This window comes from Spea bombifrons, chromosome 3, assembly GCF_027358695.1.
Source record: "Spea bombifrons isolate aSpeBom1 chromosome 3, aSpeBom1.2.pri, whole genome shotgun sequence".
In the NCBI taxonomy this organism is placed as follows: domain Eukaryota; kingdom Metazoa; phylum Chordata; class Amphibia; order Anura; family Pelobatidae; genus Spea; species Spea bombifrons.
This window is the reverse complement of record NC_071089.1, coordinates 8124352-8151825: the sequence shown is the minus strand read 5'-3', so window position 1 is coordinate 8151825 and position 27474 is coordinate 8124352. Positions and strand designations below refer to the sequence as shown.

General features: G+C 40.0%; 1 protein-coding gene across 1 annotated transcript in view; it reads right to left on the bottom strand.

The window, feature by feature from the left end:
• GPATCH2 (G-patch domain containing 2) overlaps positions 1 to 27474 on the bottom strand; it is a 62065-nt gene that overhangs the window by 11886 nt on the left and 22705 nt on the right. The window contains exons 6-8 of the mRNA XM_053458691.1: positions 16018 to 16085; positions 11435 to 11474; positions 8981 to 9045 (exon numbers count right to left, since the gene is read on the bottom strand). Coding sequence (XP_053314666.1) covers positions 8981 to 9045; positions 11435 to 11474; positions 16018 to 16085 — 173 coding nt within the window. The remainder of the gene's footprint in view (positions 1 to 8980; positions 9046 to 11434; positions 11475 to 16017; positions 16086 to 27474) is intronic.

Sequence of the window (27474 nt, the reverse complement as noted above, 5' to 3'; positions counted from 1 at the left end):
TTGATCAAGAGCCAAGGTGAGAAAGTGTTTGCTCCCTCGGCTTCCATACACAGATAAAAAATATTGTCTGAATTTGATAATTAAACCGAGGCCGTGTGATAAAGCACAGAGGAATGATCGCACGGTCATAACGAGACCTAAAATGAAAGATGAAATCCACTAAATGGGAAAGGTGTTAGTTCGAGACCAACGGTAATAAGATTTTTTTTTTTTTTTAAACATAATTAATTTTGAAATAATAAATACCAAAATCTGTTCACAAAAATGCTACTATGACAAAAATAAGTACTGCCAGACGTGCGGCATTCTATTTTAAGAGAAGAATTAAGTAAAAAACCATGTACATTTAAACAGAAATGAAACACTTAATTGTTCCGATTTATTTTGAGTTTTTAAAACTGAAAATAGATTTAACAAATAAAAAGGACACTTATTAAAAAATCTAAAGTTAACTTGGTTGTACCTATACGATATAGCTTTAGCCTATCTTGGCACACAGAATTATCTGTTGGATGGTTCAGAATGGTTGGGACACTACGGAACAGGTTTTAAAACAACTTTTTTATGCTTGAAAAATGTTTTATATTTTTATTTTCTAAATAAAAAAAAAAAAAAAAAAAAAAAGAAGCTTTTAAGTTATATTAACAAAACTACCAAAGTTAAATAGTGAAAATCCACCTCCTGAAAATAAATAAAAAAAAAAAAAAAAAAAACACACACTAAAACTTTTCCCTGTAATAATTTTGCATTGTGTACAAATTAAAGATCACGATTTCTTGTTCTTTTCTTCTATGTAAGACGATATCTTAGCTGAACCTGGCAGCGTGTGAAGTATACGGAGAACTGATTATATGGAGGGGGGGCACCTTGTCTCGCAACCTGGCTTTGAACGTGATGGCGACAAGGTCTGGAGTAAAACCACGTCAAACGGAATCATTATTTTCAAGGGAAGATAACAGGAACTTGTCGCCTGATTTTATATATTCAGAAAGAGAGAATTTTGAGAGGATTAAGCCTACTTAAAACTGCCCTGTGGACAAGAAGTGTTCCTGAGCAGACCCAGACAAGCTCAGGAAACAAACAGATGTGACTATGGTCCCTGGCGTTTGGCAAGAACACTCATTGTCAATAAGAAAAATATGAGCACAGACAGGGCATCAGCTGCACAACAGCGGAGCAGGCCTGCAAGTGTCAACATATCAGCCACGTCCTGGCAGCGGGAGGTAAAAGGGTTACACAAGCCACCGTCATGTGAACTTATACGGGGAAGCCAAGAACTGGGCCGTTAATTACGGCTTGAAGTATTACTGAATACTCCATTAGCTTGTACTTCTCTAGTGTGGGCTTATAAACAGCAATCAAATGGTTTGCATTAAAATAGTGTTTTTTGGTTTTTTTTTGTAAGGTGATGTTTTCTTTCCAAGTCAAACAAGGATTCCTGTAAATGTTCTCATTTGGTGTCCGAGAATATAATATAACTGTAGGTGCAGCAGATCCAAAAGTGGCATCATCATTAGTTCAGAAGGCAGCTAGAATTATAGGTCCTATATTCCCAACCTGTTGGCGCATTTGGACATTCCAAGCGTTAGGAACCATAAGGACAACATGGAAGGTCCTAATCTACACATCACGGTACACCTCTGTATGCTCTGCAGGCTACTGGATCATAGTCTGGAGGACCTCTGAAAGTCATTGCCCTGGTCATGTGCAACTCCGCAAGACCTGGGAAAATACTCTCATGGATGTTAACTACGGATCAGTTTTGACTTTTGTAGCAAGCACAAATCACGCACATATGAGGTGATTTGCAAAATCAGGGAAATGAAATTATTTATATATATAAAAAATTATATAAGTTACATATAATTATTGAAGTAAAAGTCCTAAAAACCCCAAAAAAAAGATTTCTATTTATAGATCCATAAAAACAGCTAAATGCTCCCTAAATTTTCAATGGTAGTGTGTGTATGTATGTATGTATGTATGTATGTATGTATGCAGGGCCGGCCTTTGGGGTGTGCGACCTGTGCGACCGCACAGGGCGCCACACTCCAGGGGGCGCCGCCGCGGGGTCCGCCGCCGCCGCAGCGCGGTCCGACGCCACTGCCGCCGCGGGGTCCGCTGCCGCCAGTATGGGGGCACCCGGCACCCCTCCAGAGACGGACAGTAATGTCCGCCGCTGGAGGAGCAGGCTCGCAAGGGAGCAGTATCGGAGGTCTTTAACAGACCTCCGATACCGCTCCCTTGTGATCCCCGCGGCAACAGCTGCTGTGCGCCGGGGTTTGCTGTCAGATCCCGGCGCACAGCACTGAAGCCGCGCCCACCGGTCTCCGTGCCCTCTGACCCGGAAGAAGAGAAGACAGAAGAACTAAGAAGAAGAGCGAAGAGGAGGCAAAGAAACTGAAAGAGGAAAGGTAGGAAAGCATAGAGTGATAGTGAGAGTGGATTGGTGTATATGTGTGGATTAGTATATATATGTGTGGTTTGGTATATATGTGTGGTTTGGTATATGTGTGGATTAGTATATATGTGTGGCTTGGTGTATATGTGTGGATTGGTGTATGTGTGGATTGGTGTATATGTGTGGTTTGGTATATGTGTGTGGATTGGTGTATATGTGTGGATTGGTGTATATGTGTGGATTGGTATATATGTGTGGATTGGTATATATGTGTGGATTGGTGTATATGTGTGGATTGGTGTATATGTGTGGATTGGTATATATGTGTGGATTGGTGTATATGTGTGGATTGGTGTATACGTGTGTGGATTGGTATGCGTGTGGATTGGTGTATATGTGTGGATTGGTATATGTGTGGATTGGTGTATATGTGTGGATTGGTATGTGTGTGTGGATTGGTGTATATGTGTGGATTGGTGTATATGTGTGGATTGGTGTATATGTGTGGATTGGTGTATATGTGTGGATTAGTATATATGTGTGGTTTGGTATATATGTGTGGTTTGGTATATATGTGTGGATTGGTGTATATGTGTGGATTGGTGTATGTGTGTGGATTGGTGTATGTGTGTGGATTGGTGTATGTGTGTGGATTGGTATATACGTGTGGATTGGTATGCGTGTGGATTGGTAAGGGTGTGAGAGTGATGGGTGTTATGCTGTACCATTTCCAATGTATTTTTCATTATATAATTATGCTCTAAAGTACATCATAACTCCCATCACTCTATACTGTTCCATACAGTGGCAGAGCTGGGAGGCAGAGGCCTTGCACCCTCACCGCAGGACTTCTGAAAGGTAAGTGAACTTCAAAGAGGGAGAGGGTAGATAGTTAGGAGGGGGTAGATAGGGAGAATGGAGTGAGACGGGGTACATAGGGCAATCATACTCCTATCATGCCAAGTAGTCTACGAGTACATCCTGGAATCTGCGGGCATGATAAGAATGTGATTGCTGTTAATTATATATATATATATATATATATATATATATATATATATATATTGTTATTTCATTGTTTTGTTATGTGTTATGGTGTGTGGGGGGGGGTCATATTCGGTTTCGGCCAGGTAAATGCTGCACTTTTGGTTTCAGTCCAGAATTCGTTTCGCTGCATCCCTACTACTAAGCCAGACAATGAAGTGGTAGACCTACACCACATCAATGTTTGGCGTAGTATATAGTGATTGGGGTTTTGTTACAAGTTTTGATTCCTTTCTTTTTTTGGGATGGGGGGGGCGCCAGACGAGTAGTCCGCACAGGGCGCCAGAACACCTAAGGCCGGCTCTGTATGTATGTATGTATGTATAATAAAATAGCTTCTAATGCTGTAAATCATTAGCATTATATGGTTATATTCTTTTCACATGCTCTTAACATATGAGGAAGAATTACTGCTCCCGTGGTGTACACATAACATGAGGTTCTATGATTTTCAAACCCATTACATACATTTTCGGAAAAAAAATAAACGAGAGATTCTGGGTAGGTTTCTTTACATTTAACGCTGTATTTAATGCCTGTAGGAAACTTTTCCCCCAAGCCAAAGTTCTCTGAAAGGGTCTGCTTTACATTCTGCTTCCTATCACCTCCTAAATTTTTCTAAGAACCTGGTTTATCATAGATTTAAAGGCATCATATTAAAGGCAGATATTTACAGGTACCACAATCCGCTTTGAGCTACAGCGTAACGAGTTTGGTGACGTGTGCGTTCATGTACAGGTGTACGTGTCCAGCGGCTATCCTCAATACAAAAGACTCCGTGTTCTTTGTCCTGCCTCTCGGGCTATTTATCATGCTTTTTACAATTCATTCCCTCCAGAGATTCCGGAACTAGAATTGTGAATCAAAACATTCCAAAAACTTGGCATTGCTCACCTACTGTCCTTAGAAAGGATAATGCATTGTTTTCTTTTCCCCTCTAATTAGTTATTTAAACATATGTTCAGCATTTAACTCTAAATGTTTGCTTTTTCCCTAAGCTCGGAGACAGCTGTCCAAAACCCGAATGCCAGAAAACATTAAAATATCAACATCTGTTGAATTATGTTAATTTAGTAGAATATAATTGAGCGCGAGTTGGAATCGATCAAATACAAAATTTCCAATTTAAACTCAGCCAAGTCTAAACGGATGTATTGGTGTACCGAAAAAAACGAAGGTACAAAGCTGCAATTTATTTATTCAATTTAAGAGCAGATTTACCCATTTTCAGGTTTTTAAAAGACAGCAGATACGACGAACTGGAAAGGGTTAAAGAGTTGTACTGTTACAGGTCTATCTACTCTGCTGAATGGAACACATAACTAAATGACCCAATAGAAAAATAGGTCCTGTTTAACACCAAAATTCACAATTCTTCACATAAAAAAGTTGCCTCATTCGCGCTTTGTAATAAGAAGCTTGGAAGGCGACACTGATAGGTTGTTGCCGTAGACACCCGACAAACTGTTTTTATGTGGTTAAGCCTCTGCTACCCAGATCTGCTGGAGTTTATTTGCTTGACTTTGCTCTTTGTGACTTTGTTTGAACATTTCTTTGGTGTTTGTGTTTAGCTGTAATTCTCTTCTCTCATTCACTGTACCCACACAATTTTTTTTACATTTTTTTTTCAGGACAAGAAGAGATTTCTTTAGTTATTATTTTGGTCAGATCATCTACTGTGATCATCTACTGTATGGGGGAAAAAAGTTTTTCTGACTTTTATTTCAAAAATCTTTTACTCATCTGCAAAAGCTAATGATAAAAAAAAAAACGCCAGGCACGTCAACTGTATGTTTTCCATTTGGCGCATCAATTGTCACGAAAGGGTTAACATACAAGAGAGCTCAACCTATAAAGTGAAGCTCTCACCTTTGTTTCCCCCGATATACATCTTATTTTCATGTTGGGGCTATTTTTGCTACAATACGAGGCTTGATACCTCATTTGAAGATGGCATCATGCGCCTCCAAGCGGCTTCTAGGTCAAGAGAGCTTCAGAAACAGAGGATCACGGCTGGGTAAGTAATCAAGTAAAACATCGAAACAGAGACTTTTCCGCAAAAAAAAAAACATTCCTTACAAGAACACGACAATAACGGAAGGTTCTGAAAGTATGGTGGGAGCGCCCCTTTAAATTCTTCTGATCCAGCACATATGGTCTTTAACTTTTTCCGTGAAGTTATACATTTCACCTTTATTCTCACTGAAAGCCGTCGATGAACGCTCCGTGTCTCTAATAGTGCATCAATTCCACCAGCAGTCTAATGTTCAAGTCCCGTATTCCAGTGTATTAACAGCTGCTCAAAAATGTAGTAATTAATGGTTTAATTTATTTTTGGCAAACCAGCAACATTGACAAATAGTTATGTACCCCCTCCAAATTAGGACTCTTTCCCAAACGACAGATGACAGAGGGAGCGAAAAGCAACCGGGTTCCTTGCAAGCCTTTGTCTTTCAAGACAAGAATAATTAACAGTTCGAGACACAAAAGTAACACGCTTTGTGCCCCATTATCCCTGTTCAGTCTTACAGAGGTGTTTTCATGTCCCGTCAGATTACTCATTTTATATATTCAAGATCTACGACCCTTTCTGCCAATGGATACCCGCATAGTCTCAAGCATTTATTATACAAAAAGGAACCGAGTCCGTTAAACTTCACAAACCTGAGATTTCAACGAGTGAAAAAAGGTTCAATATTTCATGTAAGGAATTAGATTCCTTTTTATGATTGTTATTTCTGTAAATTAACATGGTGTGACTATATACCAGAAATCATCACTTTTTTATTATAATAATTTTTTTTAATTTTATCATTTAGGTACATCAGGAGTTAAAGGGGGAAAAACTTTTAAAGAGACAGTTTAGTGTCCCATAAAAAAGAATATTAAAGTAATTTGTAAGAAAAAATAAAAGCACTTTTAAGGAGCAACCATGAAAGATCCACCGACCCGTTCTTCCGAAACCCACCGTGCATTTGCAAGGAGAAGACGATAACTAATAACTCGGATATCAATCATTAAAGTGCAAATGATGGCTGAGTCCCTTTACATTTCCAAAGAAGAATGAGGACCGTATAATATGGCATTTCTAACCCTACTTTTTTCAGATAATATGGAATTTTCTATAGATAATATATAGTTTCAAATTTAAAACACATAGAAAAAGTAAAAATGTTAAAAACAAATGAATAAAGTGAAATAAGGTTTTTTAAGCAAGGCTTATAGCATCTTACACAATAACAACATACTATTAAGTGAAATTTTAAAAAGCTACTCAAAAATGATAGATTTGCACAAATATGTACTAAAAACATAGAAAAACAAAACTTAAAATTATAATAAGCCTGCCATAGAATGAACTGAAAAACCTTATTTTTAGAAAACTTATTAGGAGATATATATATATATATATATACATATGAACCTGTGTAACATTATTCTACAAGTAAGCTACGCATACAGACTAATTTAAAATATATTAAAATTCTAATAGTACGCATTCAAATACTATGTTACCATGACCCAAATCTATAGTGAGAAGGAAAATGTAAAGTGTTTTAACCCCCGGGCTTTGTCGTGAAGGGGTTAATGGTCACTTTTTGCTTCTGTGACGTTATCCAGTATCCTGAAAACAGAGCTCAGTTATCTCAGGGACCCCTCTGCATTTTCCATGACCCCCCCACCACCCCAAAGACCGTGTACATAACATTCATGGTGTTCCCCCCACAATCTAAGCTACCTAATGAATGACGTCTGCCGGATAAAGGGTTAAACCATCTCTCTCTGTCTTGCCTATATATTGCGCCAGTTTAATCCTTCAGACTTGAGATGGATAAACCAGTTTTTCCAGTTAGGGACTGGTGACTGTTTCGGTGGGCATTCCCTAAGGTTTGCAAATGGTATTCGCTGGGTACGTGCGGAATTCTTGCTTTGTGCGCCGTTTAGTGGATAGAGCCTAATCATTTAATGTACAAAATTCAATCGATTCGTATAGTGTTATCAAACAAAAAAGGGTTTAATAGATAAAATAATATTGATAATGATTAATAATAAATCACGCAAACCTCTCTCTACATAGTGGAAGCAAAGGACCCTTTGGGAAAATATTCATTAAAAAAATAGCATATTTATGTGTTCCATTTAATAATCGTCCCCTTTTCGCTGAAGTTTGTGTGAATAGTGAAGACGACACAAAAACGTGGCTGCTCTGGAAAGCACATACTTGAAGAAAGTCATCAGAGCCGGGACAGATAAATTTGCACCTTGATGAGCTTGTTGTAAAGTCTTCAAACAAGATGCCAGATGAATGTCAAAACTTCCTCAACATATTTTCTAATAAGATTATGAACAAAATATGATCGATAAAGCATTCAACATCTCACCTTGAGAGAGGTCACATCCTATTTCGGCTGTAAGGCTGCAGAGAAGCACCGGATGCAGCCGCTGGGAACAATCTAAATTCCGTCCCAAAAACTCGAGCCTCTTAAAGCTCCAGTGAAAAATATATTTTTTCCCTTGAGTATAATAATCTCCAGCGCGGCGGACAGCGGCAGAGCCCCGCCGGCGGACAGCGGCAGAGCCCCGCCGGCGGACAGCGGCAGAGCCCCGCCGGCGGACAGCGGCAGAGCCCCGCCGGCGCCGCTGTGGACAGTAATGTCAGTCGGCATTAACAGAAACCTGGTTTTATATCATTTTGCTCCAATAAACTCCCTTTATCTGCAGACCTGGAGGCCGCTGTTGCCGTCAGTCATGTGACATTTTGGGTGACTTTCCCGGCTCAAACACCACACTGAGCCGACGCTTTACGGTGATGCTAATGAAGTCTATGGAGTGTCTGACTGAGTGATTAAGGCTGAGCCATTCTACCGTTTACCACACAGAGCATTATAAGGGTGTTTGTCCAGATAGAATAGATTAAGCTACAACACATACAAGCTGCTGTCTGGAAACATGATGTGCAAAAATTTGTAACCGTTTTCTTTTTAAAAACGGCAAAATATTCTCAAAAACTAGCAATAAATTTTTTTAGAAAAAGGCCCCCCTTTAAAATTTTACATACCCAGTCAACAGCTGAAAGTAGACTAAAACATAACGTTTAGGGAATTTACCCCTAATGGTTCCCATTGTAAGTTGACAATGTCCTATTTCAGGGCAAACCTTTTCAGCAAAAGAACATTCTAATGCTACTGTCATGCGCACAGCGAACTCCCCATCACAGCCCTGGAACCTGGACACAAACACTCATCACGTCCGCTCATCAAATGCATACGATAACAGAAAACTGCCGTATAAAGTTGGGTATTTAAACAAAACCGATGAAAGTAGGAACAAAATAAACCAAGGGCAACATTACTGATTTCAAGTCCTTCCGTGTAATGCTTTATAACAAGGACGCTGTACTTTACTGACAGAGTGGTGGGTAAGTGGCACAGCTTCCCAGCTGCAGAGTTTAACACAGTGCAGGAATTTAAATATACATGTTTCTGTGCGTGGCAAGATCCAGATGATATTATATTATTATATGCATAACCTTACCGACTTGCCGTTTTCACAGAGCAGTTCTTTTTGTGGCCTCTGTCTGAGCGGGTGTCTCTTAAAAGCTAAACGGGAAAAACAATTAAAAATGAAAAAGAAAACTGAAAAATTATAAGTGACACTTATTCAGATCCAGTTATACATATAAAGATATAATATAACCAGTTATACTATAATCAGATATACTATAATAAGAGAAAAAAATACCCCCAAAAATGTATATTTAACAGGATGGGATTGGACGAGGTGACAAACGATTACAAAGGATCAGAACGTTCCAATTTAATGCGAGAACAATAAACAAGTCGGCTGGAGGAAAACCTTCATTGATGTAAATATCCTGCTTTTTCGAAACAAAAGACGCTATTTGTTTATCTGATCTTAATATCAAGAGACAAAGCGGCTAAGGATTCCGTGTCACGCAGCGCTCTGTCATATAGTCAATCTTCCCAAAGTAAGACTGACATTCAAGTTCAAGGGCATCAGTTTGATGTGTCCAGTATTGAACAAGATGGGCGAGATACCGCTAAACGGATACTTTCAATGCCAAATCCACAGTACCTTTGCGGAGACACAGATAACGCGCGCGAAGCACAATATCAGAGTCTCTACGTGCTAGAACCGCCTGGATAACTCGGAATATCGCAGCGTTGGAAATCTAGCCGCGGGAGGGGTTGGGTCTCCGCCGGCTTCGGAGTATTTTCTAGGTCCGGTCCGCCACTCTGTTGCACTAGAAATATATATTTCTGGACCAAATCTGTGTCTGAATATAACCAGGACCTGTTCTTCTTACAGGAACAGTGACTGTGGTACGGACAGGCTGATATAAAGCAGAATGGTAGTTTGCGCGTTCTAGAACTCTTGAGAAGCTGTTGCTTAAGGAGAACTTTCCACAGGGAGGGTCCTTGGGTCGGGAGACCCGTCTCCTCCATGTCAGCCCCCCGTTCTCAGGTTCCGGGGTCTGGGAGGGTTCATTAGCAACGCACTATTGTTTATTGGGATTCCTTGAGCTAATTTGTGTCTTGGATTTTAATTGGCGGGTGTTGCTGGATGGGCATCCTTTGTACCGTCTAAAGTCCTCACTTTGTTTAGGTTATATTGTACAGTTATTTTATTGCAAAAAAAACACTAAAAATACACTAAGAATAAAAAAATAAAAATAAAAGGAAAAGCTGTCAACTAGTGGATAATAGGTTAAAAAATATGCATTATCTGATTACAGAAAATCTTGGTTTACGGATGGTATGATGCAGGCAATGTCTAAACCCAGAAATACTGAGAAAACATGTAATTTGCGATGTAATTGGCTGAGCTGGAACACATTCTCTCCGAGTAATTGTATGTATTCTTATTTCCAAAGGTGCACTAAATTTAATATAATTTAAAAAACACGTAATCAGCTTCATAATATCAGATTCCTTACTCTGTTTCTTCAAAAATAAGTAGAACACACAATACTAGTTTGATTGGCAAAAAAAAATAAAAATAAAAAAAAAATAAAAATAAAAAAAAAAAATCAAGAATTTTCTGTACATTGACAAAAAAAACTTTATTATGGGGACAGTCAGAGACAGGAGGTAAAACAACTCTTAATTCTGCATTTGATCTATACATCGTGCAGACAGCGTATGGCGGATTTAAAGGGCTCCCTCAGGTCCAGCGAAGAGATATATTTGCACATGGCCGTCAGGGACTGTAAACCGGGCTAAAAAGGATGAAACATACAGTGTCCTGGAGGGGCTTAGCTCTACGAAGAGCACACTTTGTACAACTCACATGGCTTCCACATTTCTGGAGATTTTACATCTCTATATCACTCATTTGTGCATCCAGACTGCATTTCCTCGCTAAAATGTCATCTTTACAGCCACATCTAATAATGTAATGATTTATGTGAATACAGTGCACTCCACTGGCCATGGATATAACAGTCACGTCTTTAAACAATTACTTATAATTCTATATAAAATATACGCTGATGCCCGCACAGGGCTGGATAAATCCCAGCGGCTACGCAGGCATGGCTCCTTAAATGTTAGCGTTACCGTGTCGTGATCTGTTTGGACGCACGCGATCCCCAGTCCTCAACCTAACCACCTAATAATAAACACACGCAGCTTGACCTGCTGCCATTCGGCTCGTGCCGTTTAGTCAATGTGTGTGCCATGCATACGCTCACTTAGAACTTTTCCACTCTGCACTTCATGCGCTTTTGGCAGCCATCAGTTTGGTTGGCGGGGCTTTTAGTTTGGGTGGCAATTTTCACGCCTTCTCGTCTGGATTACATGCGTGTAATGGTCAAGATCTTAAAGCACATTCAAAATACACAGACGGCCTGCATTCGTTCTGCCGTGAACGGTCGGCCCATGCTAACCAAGTCATTGCATTCCCTCCTCTACAGCCGCTGCCTAATAAATAAATAAATAAATAAATAGAGAAGTGCATCCATCTTACCGGGCTGTGGTCCTTTCTTGCCCCCGGGTTAAACCAGTGACTGAAAAGGAAACAGAATCGGGGTATTAAGCACAATGCAGTCATATGATCCATCAGAACGTGATTATCAGCCTTTAATGGTTTACTAAGCGTAGGTTGCTGGCAGCCAGTGCGTATTTATTATTCAGCCGACATGCGCGCGGTAATGGTTAACATGATGCCAAACACCCGCTACATGTCACACGGTCCATGACCAGCGGTTATTTACATGGGCTTGGTTAAAGGTGCTGTTCCACTTAAAACGGACAGCAAAGAATCCATTTCAAGTGGATTTAATGTGCATTCGTCAGCCTGTTCCACAAATAAATAATATAATAATAATAAAAATTACTCACCTTTAGGAGGAGCTCTGGACCTGTTTTCACACAGGGGGTAGAAAGTCATATTTGGATATTTGGGGGGCATTCTGCACAATCCCCCCATGCATTCGCAAGGGGAAACCAAATGATAATTTAAAGGGACCACACCGCTACCATATGCATTAAAGTGCACAATAGCGGGAAGGTCCCTTTAAGAGAAAGCCAAAAGTTTAACTGGGCTTTCTAGCATATTATGCCAATAAACATTAGACAAATTCGTCTTTTAATCACATAAAATCAAGACAGACTACACAGAAGCATTTTCAGTTTCCATGGCAGCAGCAAATCAGTGCATGTTTTTTGTGTCACATGACAATTAACCATTCCCCCAAGAATACGAATGAGGTGATTTATTTTTTTTCTCTCTGGGAAGAATTGGCGTCCTTGGTAGCCCTAGGAATGATGCATGCATTTAGAGAGTTAAATACATGAGTGGAACAGCACCTTTAAGATGTACGATTGCAGGATCAAGCCTCTTATGGAAGAATGCTGCTAGAATTCAAGCTAAATTACTTGTGACCGATATATAGCTGATTTACCGAAAAATATCAGCACGGGCGCCATTACAAATCCACGAGCCCACGTGAGACTAACAAAAGTCCAGATCTGAACACGGCTTTAAACTAGTAAAAGATTAAAACACTTGTCCTCGCTCGGCCATATATATTGGATTTGCAATCATGTAAAAAGCACGCTCTCCATGAGAAACGTGTATTGGATTTGTAATAAACAGGAAAACACTCTGCCTCGGGACGCCGGGTTTGTTTTGCTTCACCATGTAAGACAGCAGACTTTTTTATGTATTTTTTAAGGGTACAAAAAACAGCATATTAGAGCCCATGGATCTATACAGTTTATCGCTTAAGTGACTGACACAAGAATCGTTAGCAAAAGCTTGGGGAAAATTTACAATTATGAACCAAGGAAACGGTGCCCGACCATGAAGAGGATTTATTTAATTAATCCTAATTGCGAAGCACAGGCGTCTCGTATCTAGTACTTTGTAAAAAAAAAAAAAAAAAAAGTTAGGTATTTCATGTATTTAGATGGCGGCACCTTATGTTTAGAATAATAATAGTAGTAAAAGTAAAAATAAAATAGTAGTAAAAATAAAATTATTTTTATTTACTAATACTATTACGAATGATAAGTATTAATAAAGTACGGTTATATTTACATTACAGAAATTATTTATAGCAAAATAAAATACACTTTTGCCAATACAGCCAACTTTAAAAAACACGTAAGGTATATCAGTTAACATTCTGCCTCCAGCTACAATAAGGAGCTAGAGATATTAATACTTAAAAAAATATATATATTTTTTATTTTTTTTCACAATTTTATACACTTAGAAATGTATTGGCTCATTATTTGATAAATACACCCCCAAATTTTTCTTCTTCCATTGCTAAATTTGGTTCCCTATCTATAATAATATTGTCAAACTGTCCAGAAAGAGACTTCTGTGCAGCTTGTGACATGTTCTCGTGTACATTGGGTTATACCACAATCTACCGTCACTCCTGGCTTTTTTTATTAATAATATTTAACAGCATTTCCTCTGCAACCCGTTAAAGCATCACTTATAGCATAAACGAGGAGATAGATTTTTATTTTTCTCTTTGTCTGCCTGGTGATCCCCCCAAAGCGGTATAGAATCTCCCACATGAAGCCCATAGGAGTAAAATACATATTAAAAGCCACAATATAAAAAAAAGTAACTCCAAAACACAAAAATTAGACATTTAAAGGACAAACATGATAAAGAACGAGAGCGAATGCATGTCAGCCGACTGGATATATATCATGGATTCTGAATTACAAATATGATGCCAAAATATGTTAGTATATTGTGTAAATGTATTATGCATAAAAGGTGTTGGGGGGGCTCTCAATTGCTTCCAAAAAAGCCAATTTTTGTGTTTTCTCCTTAGTTCCTTCCTGTAGTCACCACAAAATAAAGGCTCTTTGTTAAAGCTGTAAGTTCACGTGAATTGAAGCCGGCCATTAATCTCAGACGGAGGGCCCTAGTCAAATGCTTTGTGAAAGCCCAGGTTTGACATCCACATTATTTCACCAGTCAACCGTATCTTATTCCAACGCTCGGCATAATTAATTGCTGCTGCATTTAACCACTGAACTGGCTATATTTGTAGTGAATGTAAAGTGCTCTGACCTTTTGCATAAAATTTCAAAGTCTCAAAGGACAGATCACGGTATAATGTTAAAAAGACACACGTATATACAGTATATACTCAGACACTTATTTTAAAGCGTATACATATTTATTTTTTTTCAAACCCACATCTATTAAGCTCGATGGAAGCGCTTTCCAATGAATGTGTGCAAGGCGCGATACTCATTCTAGGAAGTAAGAAGCCCTAAAAACATGAACTGCTTCACTGCAGTGTCTTTTGTTGAGGTTGAACCCTTTAATCAGGCCAGCATAGAAAAAGATGTGGCAATATGCAAGCATTTAAGACCATAAAGGTCTCTTCTTCAGATGGAATGCAGTATGAGACCACAGAGGTCCAGAAACCCTAGCCTGACAGTATATTTTTCTACGTTAAACTAATAAACGTAGAAAAGGGCCATTGGAACACAGGAGTGATGGGAGTGATGGGAGTGATAAAGGGCCATTGGAACACAGGAGTGATGGGAGTGATGGGAGTGATAAAGGGCCATTGGAACACAGGAGTGATGGGAGTGATGAAGGGCCATTGGAACACAGGAGTGATGGGAGTGATAAAGGGCCATTGGAACACAGGAGTGATGGGAGTGATGAAGGGCCATTGGAACACAGGAGTGATGGGAGTGATAAAGGGCCATTGGAACACAGGAGTGATGGGAGTGATAAAGGGCCATTGGAACACAGGAGTGATGGGAGTGATAAAGGGCCATTGGAACACAGGAGTGATGGGAGTGATAAAGGGCCATTGGAACACAGGAGTGATGGGAGTGATAAAGGGCCATTGGAACACAGGAGTGATGGGAGTGATAAAGGGCCATTGGAACACAGGAGTGATGGGAGTGATAAAGGGCCATTGGAACACAGAAGTGATGGGAGTGATAAAGGGCCTTTGAACACAGGAGTGATGGGAGTGATAAAGGGCCATTGGAACACAGGAGTGATGGGAGTGATAAAGGGCCATTGGAACACAGGAGTGATGGGAGTGATAAAGGGCCATTGGAACACAGGAGTGATGGGAGTAATAAAGGGCCTCTGTACGTCTACGAAGACATTCCATTAAAAATTAGCTGTTTCCAGCTACAATAGTCATTTACAGCATTAACCCTGTCTGCGCTGGATTTCTGATCCATTTCTTGTTATTTTAATGGAGAAAATTTGCTAAGAAGAAGAAAGTGCTCTGAGGCCTTAAAAGTTTAGGCGACTCTACATCTTAATCTAAGAATCGTGGTCTACTGAAAAACATGACTAACAAAAAGAAAACTGGAACGTATATATACTTGGGAGTGTGTTATAACGCAGAGTACAAATACATTACACAAGATGACATTTGTGATGTGCAAATGTGACGATACTTGTGGACAAAGCACTTTAACCGTCCTTAAAATCTTGATTCCCCTTTATAATACATTATAATATATAACGCATTATTATATATATTTTATTGTTCAATGTGTATTTTTCCTTGTACACTTCGGCCGTGTTATAAATGCAAAAGGCGAGTGGTGATCTCGCTTTCATATTATTTGGGGAAAAAGATGACTGATGTGCTAGATTTTAGTTTATGCTATGTGCTATGTTGGCGAGGATCAGCCAGTGATATAAGTGCAAAAAAGTAGATTTAGTTTTGCTTAATATAATTTAAATTTTAAAAAAAGTTACTGTTCCCACACAATTGTAGATAAGCAAGTGGTAAAAATGGCTTCAACGTCTAACTGCTTTCATGGCCAATACAGCATTATATCGCAGACACGACATTCATAAAGGTCTGGCTATGGCCACTGAGAAATGGAAACATTGAAGAAAACCAAATTCAGATACACACAGGGAAGATCAACTAAAATAACACCAAGTCTCCCGTGCTTTGAACATCTCACATTAGGTCTTAGAAGAAAACTTATCGCAAACATTGTTCTAGAAGGAAAGGAGATCTTATGTGAAGGACACGTTGTATCATAGCAATACGAGAAGAAAAGTCTGAAGGGGATACTCACTCATGAGGATGGGACTCTTGAGAAAAGTGGACCAACCTTTCGGTATTGCTGGAGCCAGGACTGGTAATCTGTAAAAAGAACACTTCATTAGTTCCAGGAGAAGAAAAAAGTGAGAAGAAATTGACCAAATTTGTGAAAAGTGGAATCAGGCAACTCAAATCATGGAATCATCAATGATCCAGGTGATTCGTGGAAGCACATTGGGCAAGCTTTAAGTGAACGAAGGAGCACCAGTCAGTGCAGTTCAGACTCTCCAGGCGCTACTGAGAAATATATTTTGCATCTTTGAAGTTAGCTAGTATTTATTGGGCTTATTTTTACCTTAATGGCATATCGCATGGACTGCATTGCATTTTACTGCATGCAGATCAATGCAGGCATTCTTTTATAATAACTTCTGTCTCATTTAATCCTTCCCCCAGCTGCCTTTACTTTAAGCAGGAAGTGTTCATGTGTACACTTCTCGCACATGCTCAGTAGGACTCACAATCTGGTCAATGGGAGCTCTGCTTTCAATAAAAACAATGGGATTAGAAGAAGCCAATCACATACATCAGAATACCGCTGTTTTGCTATAACAAATACAATTGGGTCATATTGGCACTGACTTCCACAATCGTGCTACTGAGCGCGTGCAGGACGTACACTTCCCGCTTACACTCCCTGGTTTTTATCGAGGAAGCCAAGTGAGGAGTTAAACGAGACAGAAATGTCATTTTCCGACACCAATAACTAGAGAATGTATCGACCAATCGGCGTGCAGTATAATTCATCGGAATCCATGCAAAATAGACCTTAACCAGTATTAAAAAAATAAAAAAGACTACTAGTTGATTTGCAAGTTGATGTAGGATGTAGATCAACTCCAAAGATATTCCAATGAAACAATGCTATCAGTATCAGCAGTACCACAACAATTACATACATGTTGTAGCTAATTTAAATGTATAGATCAAAAGGGAAAAACTGTTAACATATTCAGGACCTTAAAGAAACCCAAGTAACCCGTTGTTTAGTATCGGTGCTATATCGTACATTAATCCCCAAATGAGGTTTCCGTGCCGCTCGGCCAGTGCTCCCAAAATCCATTTTCTACACCGTGGCTGAGAGAAGCAGACTGTGTCTATGTCATGGTTTGTTAAAGGTCCGTGATCACATTATTTCATGGTGGACCTGACACTTTTATTTGGTTTACAGTGTGTTCTGTGTACAGGCAACCGATTTCCTTCGCCAGAGCTGCTGACAATCTTTTTCACACCATATTAATCTTGTTTACAGACTTATCTTGATAGAAATATCAGAAAACCTAACTTTTTATCGGAGAGAGAAAATAAGGAACATGTTGACAGAAGCCATTTTCAGATGGAGAATTGGCTATTTTACCTGCAACGTTTTCTTTAAAATAAATAAATTGAAAAAAATTGTAGGGTGGTGAAAATGCACAAATTTATGACGGCCTAATCCTGGCAATCCTTTTAAAAGGAACTGTCACCTTCACAGCCGTTTAACATATATACATTGATTTACTGAAACTACCCTCGGCTTGGACTTTTTTAAAGATGGCGTAATGGTTTGTATACTCCTTGGAAGCTGAGATCTATACAAAATTGGGCATTTTAAGAGTTGTGAGCAGACCGATACATGACACATGCATTTGCGTGTTCTGGCCACGCCATGGAACTTCCAAGGTTGGTGTGCTCAAAGTTCCTCCTCTCCTAGGGTCATAGGGAGTAGCATCAAGCAAGTCAGCCTTTAAGGAGGCGCGGAGAGCAGTGAGGAAAGGGTAGAAGTTAGGGAGGAATGAGTGCGACCAAGCAGCACTTCCCTGGTTCCGAGACAGGAGACGATGAGTCGGGGATAAACCCAGAAAGTTGGCAGGTATGGTCCTGATGTGGGACCCTGGAAAGTCGATGAAAATGGGTGAAGCGTAGGTGGGAGCCTGCAACACACGCAGTCTATTTATGGGAAAAGTTGGCCCTGTTTACCACAATAATTAATGCGGATTAATTTATGTATTCACTTACAAGCAAGAGGGGCAACTGTAATAAAAAAAATATTACTAGTGTTTCAAATGCTAAAAAAGAAAATATTAAAAAAAATTTAACTAAAAAAAATTATCTATTGAAAGGTTTATAAAGTATTGTAACTATAATGTGCAATCCAATAAAGGTTTTCATTTCCTAATTTCTCTCGCTCCCTTTAAAAATCAGAAGAGCAGTAAATCTGACCGCGTTCGACGTTAAAGTCATTTTTCATTTTGAAATATAACAGTTGATAAGCGGTTTCCTCTTTTAATGCCGTCTGTAGTTTATCCATCCCATATGAGCTCTAACATTTAACATTCTGTCCTGCATCAGTGCCCGCCACGACTAAAACTTTGGTGGCAAGCTGCCAATCCAAGACGTGACATCCCGACCAGTTTTCAGTCAATCACGTCTTCAGGCTTCATGTCTCCATGGTACGTCAGCTCTGGAGGACCACTATGTGCCAATGTCTCAAGTACCAGTACGTTTGCTGCTACTGTTCTTGTAACTTTAATTATGGCATGATCCACAACCAGGGCTAGCAGAAGCCCCCATGTGAGGTCAACCGGAAGGGTTCACTCAAAAAGTACTCTCTTAAGAGATGGCTATCGTCAAGACAAAACGCAGGCAATTCCATCTTGATAAAACAATCCATAATGTCTCGTAAATTAGGACGGTCAACGCCAATTCCTCACAAATTACTGAGTGGAAACATTTACTCACATCCGAGTACATGGTGGAAAAGAGCACTTTCCAGAACAAAACTTCTGTAGAAAAAACACATTTGCGGTCATTTTCATCACATGACCAATTCCGATGTCGTGGAGCGGATGTGATATTTCAGAAAACATCAGTGGCTATAATGTCTAGTGTCTGCCTGAATTTGTGGATATGTTCCCGCGGTAGTTACTGTAGTCGCACATACCGGTTTTTAAAATAAGACAAGCGACACTATACATGGATCCTATTACCAAACTAAAATTTTGTAACAGAGCACATTACCTATTGACTGGAACGAGGGTTCTACTGAGCATGTGCAATAGGTGTACAACAGTATGCTCCCTGCTTTTAGTATGGGTAGCTAAGGAGGAGTTAACCGAGTCATCTTATTTTCCGACTCCAAAAACTAAAGACCGTTCTGCATGCAGTAAAATGTAACATGACAATAGGGCTAGAGAGCTCCTGACTGTGGCTCCAGAAAGACATTATTATTATTACTTGGAACACAAAGAAGGGCCACTGAGCTATGGTAGTGTCCTTACTAACAAAACATACCAGGAAAGATTAGAACACAGGAGTGATGGGAGTGATAAAGGGCCATTAAAACACAGGAGTGATGGAGCGATAAAAGGCCATTGGAACACAGGAGTGATGAGAGTGATAAAGGGCCTCTGTACGCCTATAAAGAGAATTTCCATAAAAAAAAAAAAAAAAAAAAAAAATCAGCTGTTTCCAGCTACGTCATTTACAAAATTAACCCCGTCTGTGCCGGATTTCCGATCAATTTCATGTTATTTTAACAAAACTTGCTTTTCTTTCAAAATTAAAGACGTTGACCCGAAACTCTTGAACGTCATTGCATGCAAGAGAACTTTAGCCCGGTTTCTTCTAAATAAGCACAAGATTCCTTGAAACTCTGGGAAAGGAAATGTATCCCTAGATGAAGCGTAGTTTGCTGAACCTCGAAAGCGTTACCAAATCAAGCCAAAAACAACCTTGAAACGGCAAAAGATGGAAACATTCAGAAGTTATGTGCTGCAGAACAATACCATCCCCAGCGAGATGGCCATTAGCAGCTGGCTCTCCGGAGAGCGGCGAACACACGTCAGTACAAGTGAGAATGAATGGCTTTGCCTGTGCGGTGGGGGTGGTCGTTCCCGTTGGGAAAAGTGCGACTCGGCTGCCGCACACACAAAACTTTCTTCCAGTCGCCTGCGCCATTTCTGGCCTCTGTGTGATCTTGTCATTAGTCATTAAACCTGCGCGAGAGGCACCACACATTACGGGAGTCGTGTTAACAGGATTAATGATGACCACACACACACACTACGTATATTGCGGGTCTCCTTACCCAAGCTGGCTGCTGCTTCTTCTTCTTGTTAATTACATATTTGGTGCCATGTCAGAAGAAAATTATATTACAAATTAATTAGGAGGGGATACATGTAAGGTGGAAATCAGACAACCTTGGATCTAATTTGACTCGCTGTGTCTTAACCTGAGCTCTGCCCGTACGCGACATTCATCAAGATGAAACGATGATGTTAGAATCTTAGAACACAAACATGGCGTAGAAATAATAACCGGCTAACTTGTATCATACAATTCAATTCATATCCCTTTAAGTAAACCTGTGCCCACTTGGATTCATACCCCGAACAGGGATGTACTTTTAAGGAGTGCTGCCCCAGGCCTCACTCAGGGCTGCGGCCCCTGCCACCCCTGGACCTGCCTTTCCTAGGTGGTTCCCCATCTTTGTATCGTAGGTTTCATTGTAAGCTATACCATTTCTTGGCATTCAGTATCAGAAAGCCATGCTGCAGATGGAGAAACACTGGGGTCTCTACTGTTACAAAAGGAGATCCCCACCTGCTCATTGAGCTGAAGCCCCCGAAAGTGTGATCTGCCCCTAGGAAAGAGAGACAGAGGCTGCTGCCCAAGACCAGAAGACATCACCGCCTGGCGATGTCACATAGACACACATCTATATAAAAATATACACATATCCCCCCCCCCCCCATTGAACATACAAGGACAATGTTGCACACAGGGACGGAAACACTAGAATTTGTCTTACGTCAATTTTTTTATAATATGTTATTTTTATTCAAAATCTGCTTTAGTGCACAAACTGACAACCGCACAAACACACATACCATATTATATAATGCTATAAGCACTTTGATCTATGCAAGTAAAGAAAAAGGTACACTGCTACACTAAAAGTAGGCAAAGCAATGGGAACTCAAAGGGTTAACGTACATGCCTACTGTAACTATGCAGCCGGCCAGTCCCTGCGTCTGAACGAATCAATGTGTATGAAAGATGCCAGCGAGCCCAAAGCGTATCTCCTACATAACGCTACACCGGATCAGAATGAAGCCGGTCGCCGAGTCCAGACGAGCTGAAAGCAGTGAGTGGCCTCTGCTGGCTGACCAAACCCATACCGGCCACCGCTGCAAATATTACATTCATATCCTCCTCTATCCCAGCCGATACACACAACATTGTTTTTATTTGTGTTCGATACAAACACATCCGGTGTACATAATACAAATCATTAACAATATAACACAACAACAAATTGGTAGTCCTAGAACGTAGAGCGCCGTTTATAAGGATGATGGAAAATATATAGTTCACTACATAACAAAAAAGTATTGAATATTTATAGGGTGCTGCGACACGGAGACAGAGGTAAAAAACAGCTTTGAAAATACTGCCCGTCCTCAAATTTATCACCTCCAAACTGGACGGGCTGAAGGAAACAAGTATTTAACTCAAGTCTTTTTGTATAAATAAATAAAAAAAGGAAAGATTGCATTTTTTCTTAAAATTACATGTTTGCCTAAAATGTGTAAATGCTCTAAAGGGACAGCAATGCCCTTTCATCCCTTTTAGTGTTTTTGCGTTTCAGTTCCTGCAGTTTTACCTTAGGGAGAAGCTTCAGCTCCACAGCAGCAGCAGAGTTCACCACCATGGTCGGCATCTCAGCCAAAGACTGGTTGGCTGCATGAAGCAGCCAATCAGAGGCAAGAAAGTGGGGATTCTATACTTAATCGCAGAATAGGAAGGAAACCGTTCCAGGCTAAATGACCCTGAGAATATACCCCTTCACCCTGATGTTGGGGCAAAAACCCTGGGATTACGGGTGAAATCCTAAGAGTCCACAGTATTGTTACTCCCGGATTTCTATTTGATCTTCCTTATGCAATTGAATTCAATAGATTTTCAAACAGGCCAAAATACGGTATTTGAATAGTTTTCTAAATAAAAGCGATCATTTAAACCAAATACGGTTAAACCTGAAGAATATGACAAACAAAACAATGTATTCGGCTATCCAAATGCAGCGCAGACACGGCTCCCGCGGTCCATTCTATTACTTATGCGTTATTATCCATTATAAGCTGCCAATAACACCAAAAAGGTGAGTGCCTTTGTGCTGAAATGTTAACAGTATCTTGAGAATCCCTCTATTTCCAAATTCCACCCTATTATCTCGCCTGCTGTCCACGGGGTTATCTGGCTGACATATGAGATAACCCTCCGTTTTTGCAGACACCACTGGGATCCGACACACACTGACCCTCGGAAAGCCCCCGATTCGCGTGGCTACGGCATCGGAGATCTGCTCCTTCAACTAAATCCTCGAGTTGGTGTTAAAGATAATCAGTCGATGATGCACCTTAAACTCCGTTTAATTTTAGCATTCACTAGTAAAACATGCTTAAACCTGGAAAAAGAACATTTTCCGCAAGAGAGAACACCACTGGAGAAACCCCCAAAATAAACTCGTTAAAGGCAGATCTGAATTAAAAGGAACGTTTTTTCAATTGAACCTTCCGTGACCTGTTGATAGCGGTTTTGGTAACTGAATGGATATTTTATAGGAGTCACAAAGGCTTTCTGGACCTTAAACGTCTTCAGAATGCATCCCAATAAAAAGTATCAAACTCGGACTCCATCTATTTGGCAGAATAATTACATTTTTACACCCATTTCCTGCTGTTTCTATACATTATAGGGCTGTGGAACTCTGATATGCTTATACCCAACACACATTCTGGGCTCCTGGAAAAAAGGGGCATCAGGACACAAGAAGGACTTGGATTCTGAAGGACACTTGAGAAGTATGTTTTATTCTCTCAAAGCGAGACCACAAAGAAATAGCAGATACTGCTTTCACGTGTTTAATAACCATAATACCTGCTGCTCTCATATATACATAACTAGCTTAAGGATCTTTCAAACAAATAACCTGGGCTGGACTGGGGCAAAACAAGGGCAGCTTTTGTACAGAGTGGGATGGCCGCTGTATTCTCCAGCTACAAAAGGCTGGAGAAAAAAAAATAAAAAACAAATTCCAGGGCATACGAGAGGACCCGATTCTCTTATCTGTTATATACCATACCTTCTCTTAAAAACAACTAAAATGTGTTTTTACCCTATAAGCTACAAGAGGCAACTCCGGGGTTATGACAAGTATGTGGGGTATTTTCTGCTGGGTTCCTATAGTCGTCAGAAGACACACACAGACACAGACACAGACACACACACACACACACACGACAAGGCTCACCTTATAGTAAGGAGAAGAAATCTTACGTTAAATTGTAGTCTGGGTGTAATGGTTTTATAAAACAAATACTACTTGAGGATTTCAGCCATGTCTTCCTTATAGTTAGAGTTTCTCAACCATTTTGTAATTGTAACCAACAGTATATTCAATACTTTTACCGTTATAACAGGATTTTAATGATAATATAGTAATGTTAGGTATAAAAGTATGTAGAAATGGGGCATTCGCAGGATTCTAGAAACCGACAGCTACCAATAATTGGAAGAGCCATTCAGGTGCAAAGCGGTGCAGTCACCATAGCAACACATGGAATTTTACTGTTGATTAATCCATTGGGTGCCCTCTGCAAAAACCCTGTTACAAAGTAAAATCAATGTTTCAAAGGTTGCCCATTTTAAATAACCCCCTTGTTTCGTTACATTCACATTGGCAATGAATAGGTTACCATAGGATGTAACATTATTGTGTGTGCTCCCTCCAAAAATATTAAAAAAGGCCAAAAAATGGTTTTGTGACCCAGAATAGCGAGATAAAGCACCTCCGCACATCCCTCTATCACTCAGAGTTAATCCAAAGCATGAAGCATCTTTACACATTTCCGACATTATTACATCGTGATATTTCAGAGTGAAATGAAACCCTCCGCTCCCCGCTCGGAAAATCTAATAACGAAAGCCACGTTTTGGATCTTGTGTTTGCAAAGATTCCGGAAAACATCCCTCGCGTGCTCCCAAATCTGATAACCCACCCTGCAGTGTGCATCAGGACCACTTATCCGGGTCCTCGGGGCGGAGGGAGCATTAGCCTGGCCACTAAAAGCTGTCCATCTTAGCGGTTGTCACGACTGCCTTGACAGTTCCAAATCACCGTAATCCATGCGACGAGGCGAGCTTATTTCACACCAGAAATCAAATTCGGATTCCACCTGCCTCAACTTTCCATTAAATTGTCGGTGGATACAACAGAATGATAAAATACCCGGCAAACGCGTTGTCAGGCCCAGCATAAGCACTTTATTGTTGAGATACACACCTGACACAGAAACATATATCTCGACGGGAATAATCGAGGAATGGCCTTCAGCGAACACGTTCTACGGCATAAAGCCCTATAATTCCTTCTGAGGAACGCAGGTGCAAATAGGTGTTTTAGCAACTTTTACATAATCGAAAAATAAAAACACATATACATATATATACACACACATACATATATACACACACACATACATATATACACACACACATACACACACACACCACCCGATATGCCCATCTTTAAAGTGTATCTGGAGAGTATGGGCAGAAGGGTCATCGGGGAGGAAGCACAGAGTGAGAACAAGGCCTGCAATCCATCGTCGCACTGGTGTGTGTCTGTGAGGCTGTGACCTCAGATGGTTACAGGCAGTGGAGACATGTCAGAGGGTGGTAGATAGGTAGAACAGTCTCCCGGCAGAAGTGGTTGAGACTAATACAGTAAGGGCATAGGATAGACAAAGCTTAACACAAGAAGGTATACTAGATGGTCTGAGTGGGTATTTTCTGCCGTTAAATTGGGTGGGTGTATACATACACACACACACACACATATACATACATACATACATACATACATATATATATATATATATATACACACATACATACATACATACATACATACACACACACATATGGCAATCTCTATTTTCAGGCATATCACACACAATCTTTGCATTAGGCTGTGTTTCCTATCATTTTCTGAAGAGCCGTGAGAATGTAAGAAGCCACTAAGGCAACATTTAAGAGGGTTCACAATATTTGTCCTCGTAAAGGGGGAAAAAATGCAATGTCACGTTAATGGGCCAGGAGAGCTGCAGATCCACTCCATTCCCTCACCCCGGTGTATCTGCAAGGGTATCGTGCCCAATGCCTGCCTCCGGGATCAGAGCTGAACCCGAAATTGTGAGGTAACAAACAAATGAGAAGTAATAAGACAAATTACTTAAAACAGTGTTGATTGGTTAGTCTGCTTAAAAAGCAGTAATTTCTCCAGAACACAGACTAACGAGAAGAGGCAAGATAGTCTTTTATCCCATTATGTTTTAGACCACATACGTGATGTTGACAGCGTATGAATCTTTACCTGCCACTCATCCGTCATATCCAAGTATGGCAAAATCTGTACAGGAACAAAGTCTCGCCAAAAGACGGAAATAAGTAATAAAAATGTTTACTAAAAACAAACATCTATTTTTCCCCCCAGAGTCTGATTCCAGACTTCTGCAATATTCACGTTTGTAATACAAGGACAAGATCTTTTTGAATTGTTTTTAGGGTGGAATAATGGAAGTCCCTTGGATTCTGCTAAGAAACATCTTTGAGCCATAACCCAAACCAAGAATAAGGCCTCACTCATTCCCCCCCCGCCCCCAACTAGTGTTCTTCTTGTCCTACAAAACGTTCTAGCCCACGCTCAATGCATAAATCCGATCCCTACACTTCCAATCAGGGTTACATAATCCCCTCAGTAGAAGACCAATATGATAAATGGACTTATTTTCCCAAATCAAACACTTGAATTTAAATTCAGATGAGTTAATGCAAAGGTCAACATTGTAATCAGTTCTTCTGATCTTTATAGAATTTCTGGAGTAATACATAATAAATCTAAAACAAGGCAATTTACAGATCTGTATGTGTGACTGGCAATAAAAAAGCCTAACCATTAAAGCCTTTATGTACTTAGAGACATTTTAACAGCAAGTGCCGTCATAGGAGTATCGATGCATTGGGTGCGATGGGAACCAGGAGGTCTACCAGGACTTCCAAGACAGGTAGCCGCTCCGGGATCTCGGAGTAAAGGAGCTCCACTAAGGAAAAATGGCTGCCCCAAGAATCATTGCACCGGTCTCAACACAACACTCAATAATCAAGATGCAAGAGAACACGCTAGGACTAGAGACTAGACTCGGTTTATATGGTCACTTTACCATTGGAGGGCAAATTGACAAACACCAGACTTAATCTTATCACACTTTCAACAACGGCGAATACAAAACAGAGGCAAAGGGATTAGCGAAGTAACTCGTAAACACAGACTAGACGGTGAGTCATTCTTAATACACAGAAAATCAGAAAAAAGAGGGTGAATATAAAAATATTACGATTTAACCCCTGTCCTGATAATTTTCATAAAAGTAGGGTCCAGCATCCATTACAACGAGTATGGAGTATAATTAAATATGTAGACGAGCCAAACATACAGTTTGAGCCTGATATGTCGGACACCGCTATGCATACCTGGAAACCCTCTGGGCGAAAGATGAAGCACCGCTCTACCGGTTCGACACCCGGGATACTCCCCGCCCATTTTCCCCTTAATTTGGGGTGTTTGCCGCCGGACCACCCATCAAAGTCAGCAGGTGGTCCAGGCCACGTCTGGCAAGGGTAGGCTCCGGGTAGCATGAGCCCCAAAGCTCCCAGGTATGCAAATATGGCGTCTCTTTTTGGTTATTCCCACTGTTCCTAAATACATAAAATCTTTTCTCATTCGTCATTTTTTTGGCAGGAAATGTCATGTGACTTAAAAGCAGACACTGAAAAAAAATCTTCTTAAACATAGTTTTGTATATTATATTAATTTGCATTGGAAAGAATATGACCGATCAGCTAAGATTTATTTCCATAACATTCTAGAGCTCGATAACAGCTAGGAAAATAGTCCCATATATACTTACAAAAAATATATATATGCACACAAAAGTATATAAAAAAATAGTACTCTAAATTCCGAAAAATTAGAAAAGAATCATTTTTTTTTTTTTTAGAAGCACTAAATTTAATATATCTATAATATATATATCTATATATAAATAAAATATATAACATGTATCTTCGTGTCACCTGCTTCAGGGAAGAAAATATTTGTGTCCAACTGAGGATTTCTGCCGGACAATGATGAAAAGTCCATATGTTACAGTGCCACCATAAATTATGTCGGAACGTATGGTCAGGCCACAGAGGGGCTCCAGAAATAGGTCTGAAACAGCTCTCTGTCTGAAAACAAATTGGCCGAATTCCGATATGAGAAAAGTGTGCTCTTGACATATATTTTCAGAAGGCTACCGCTGTTTGAAGTTAGGTCTACAGA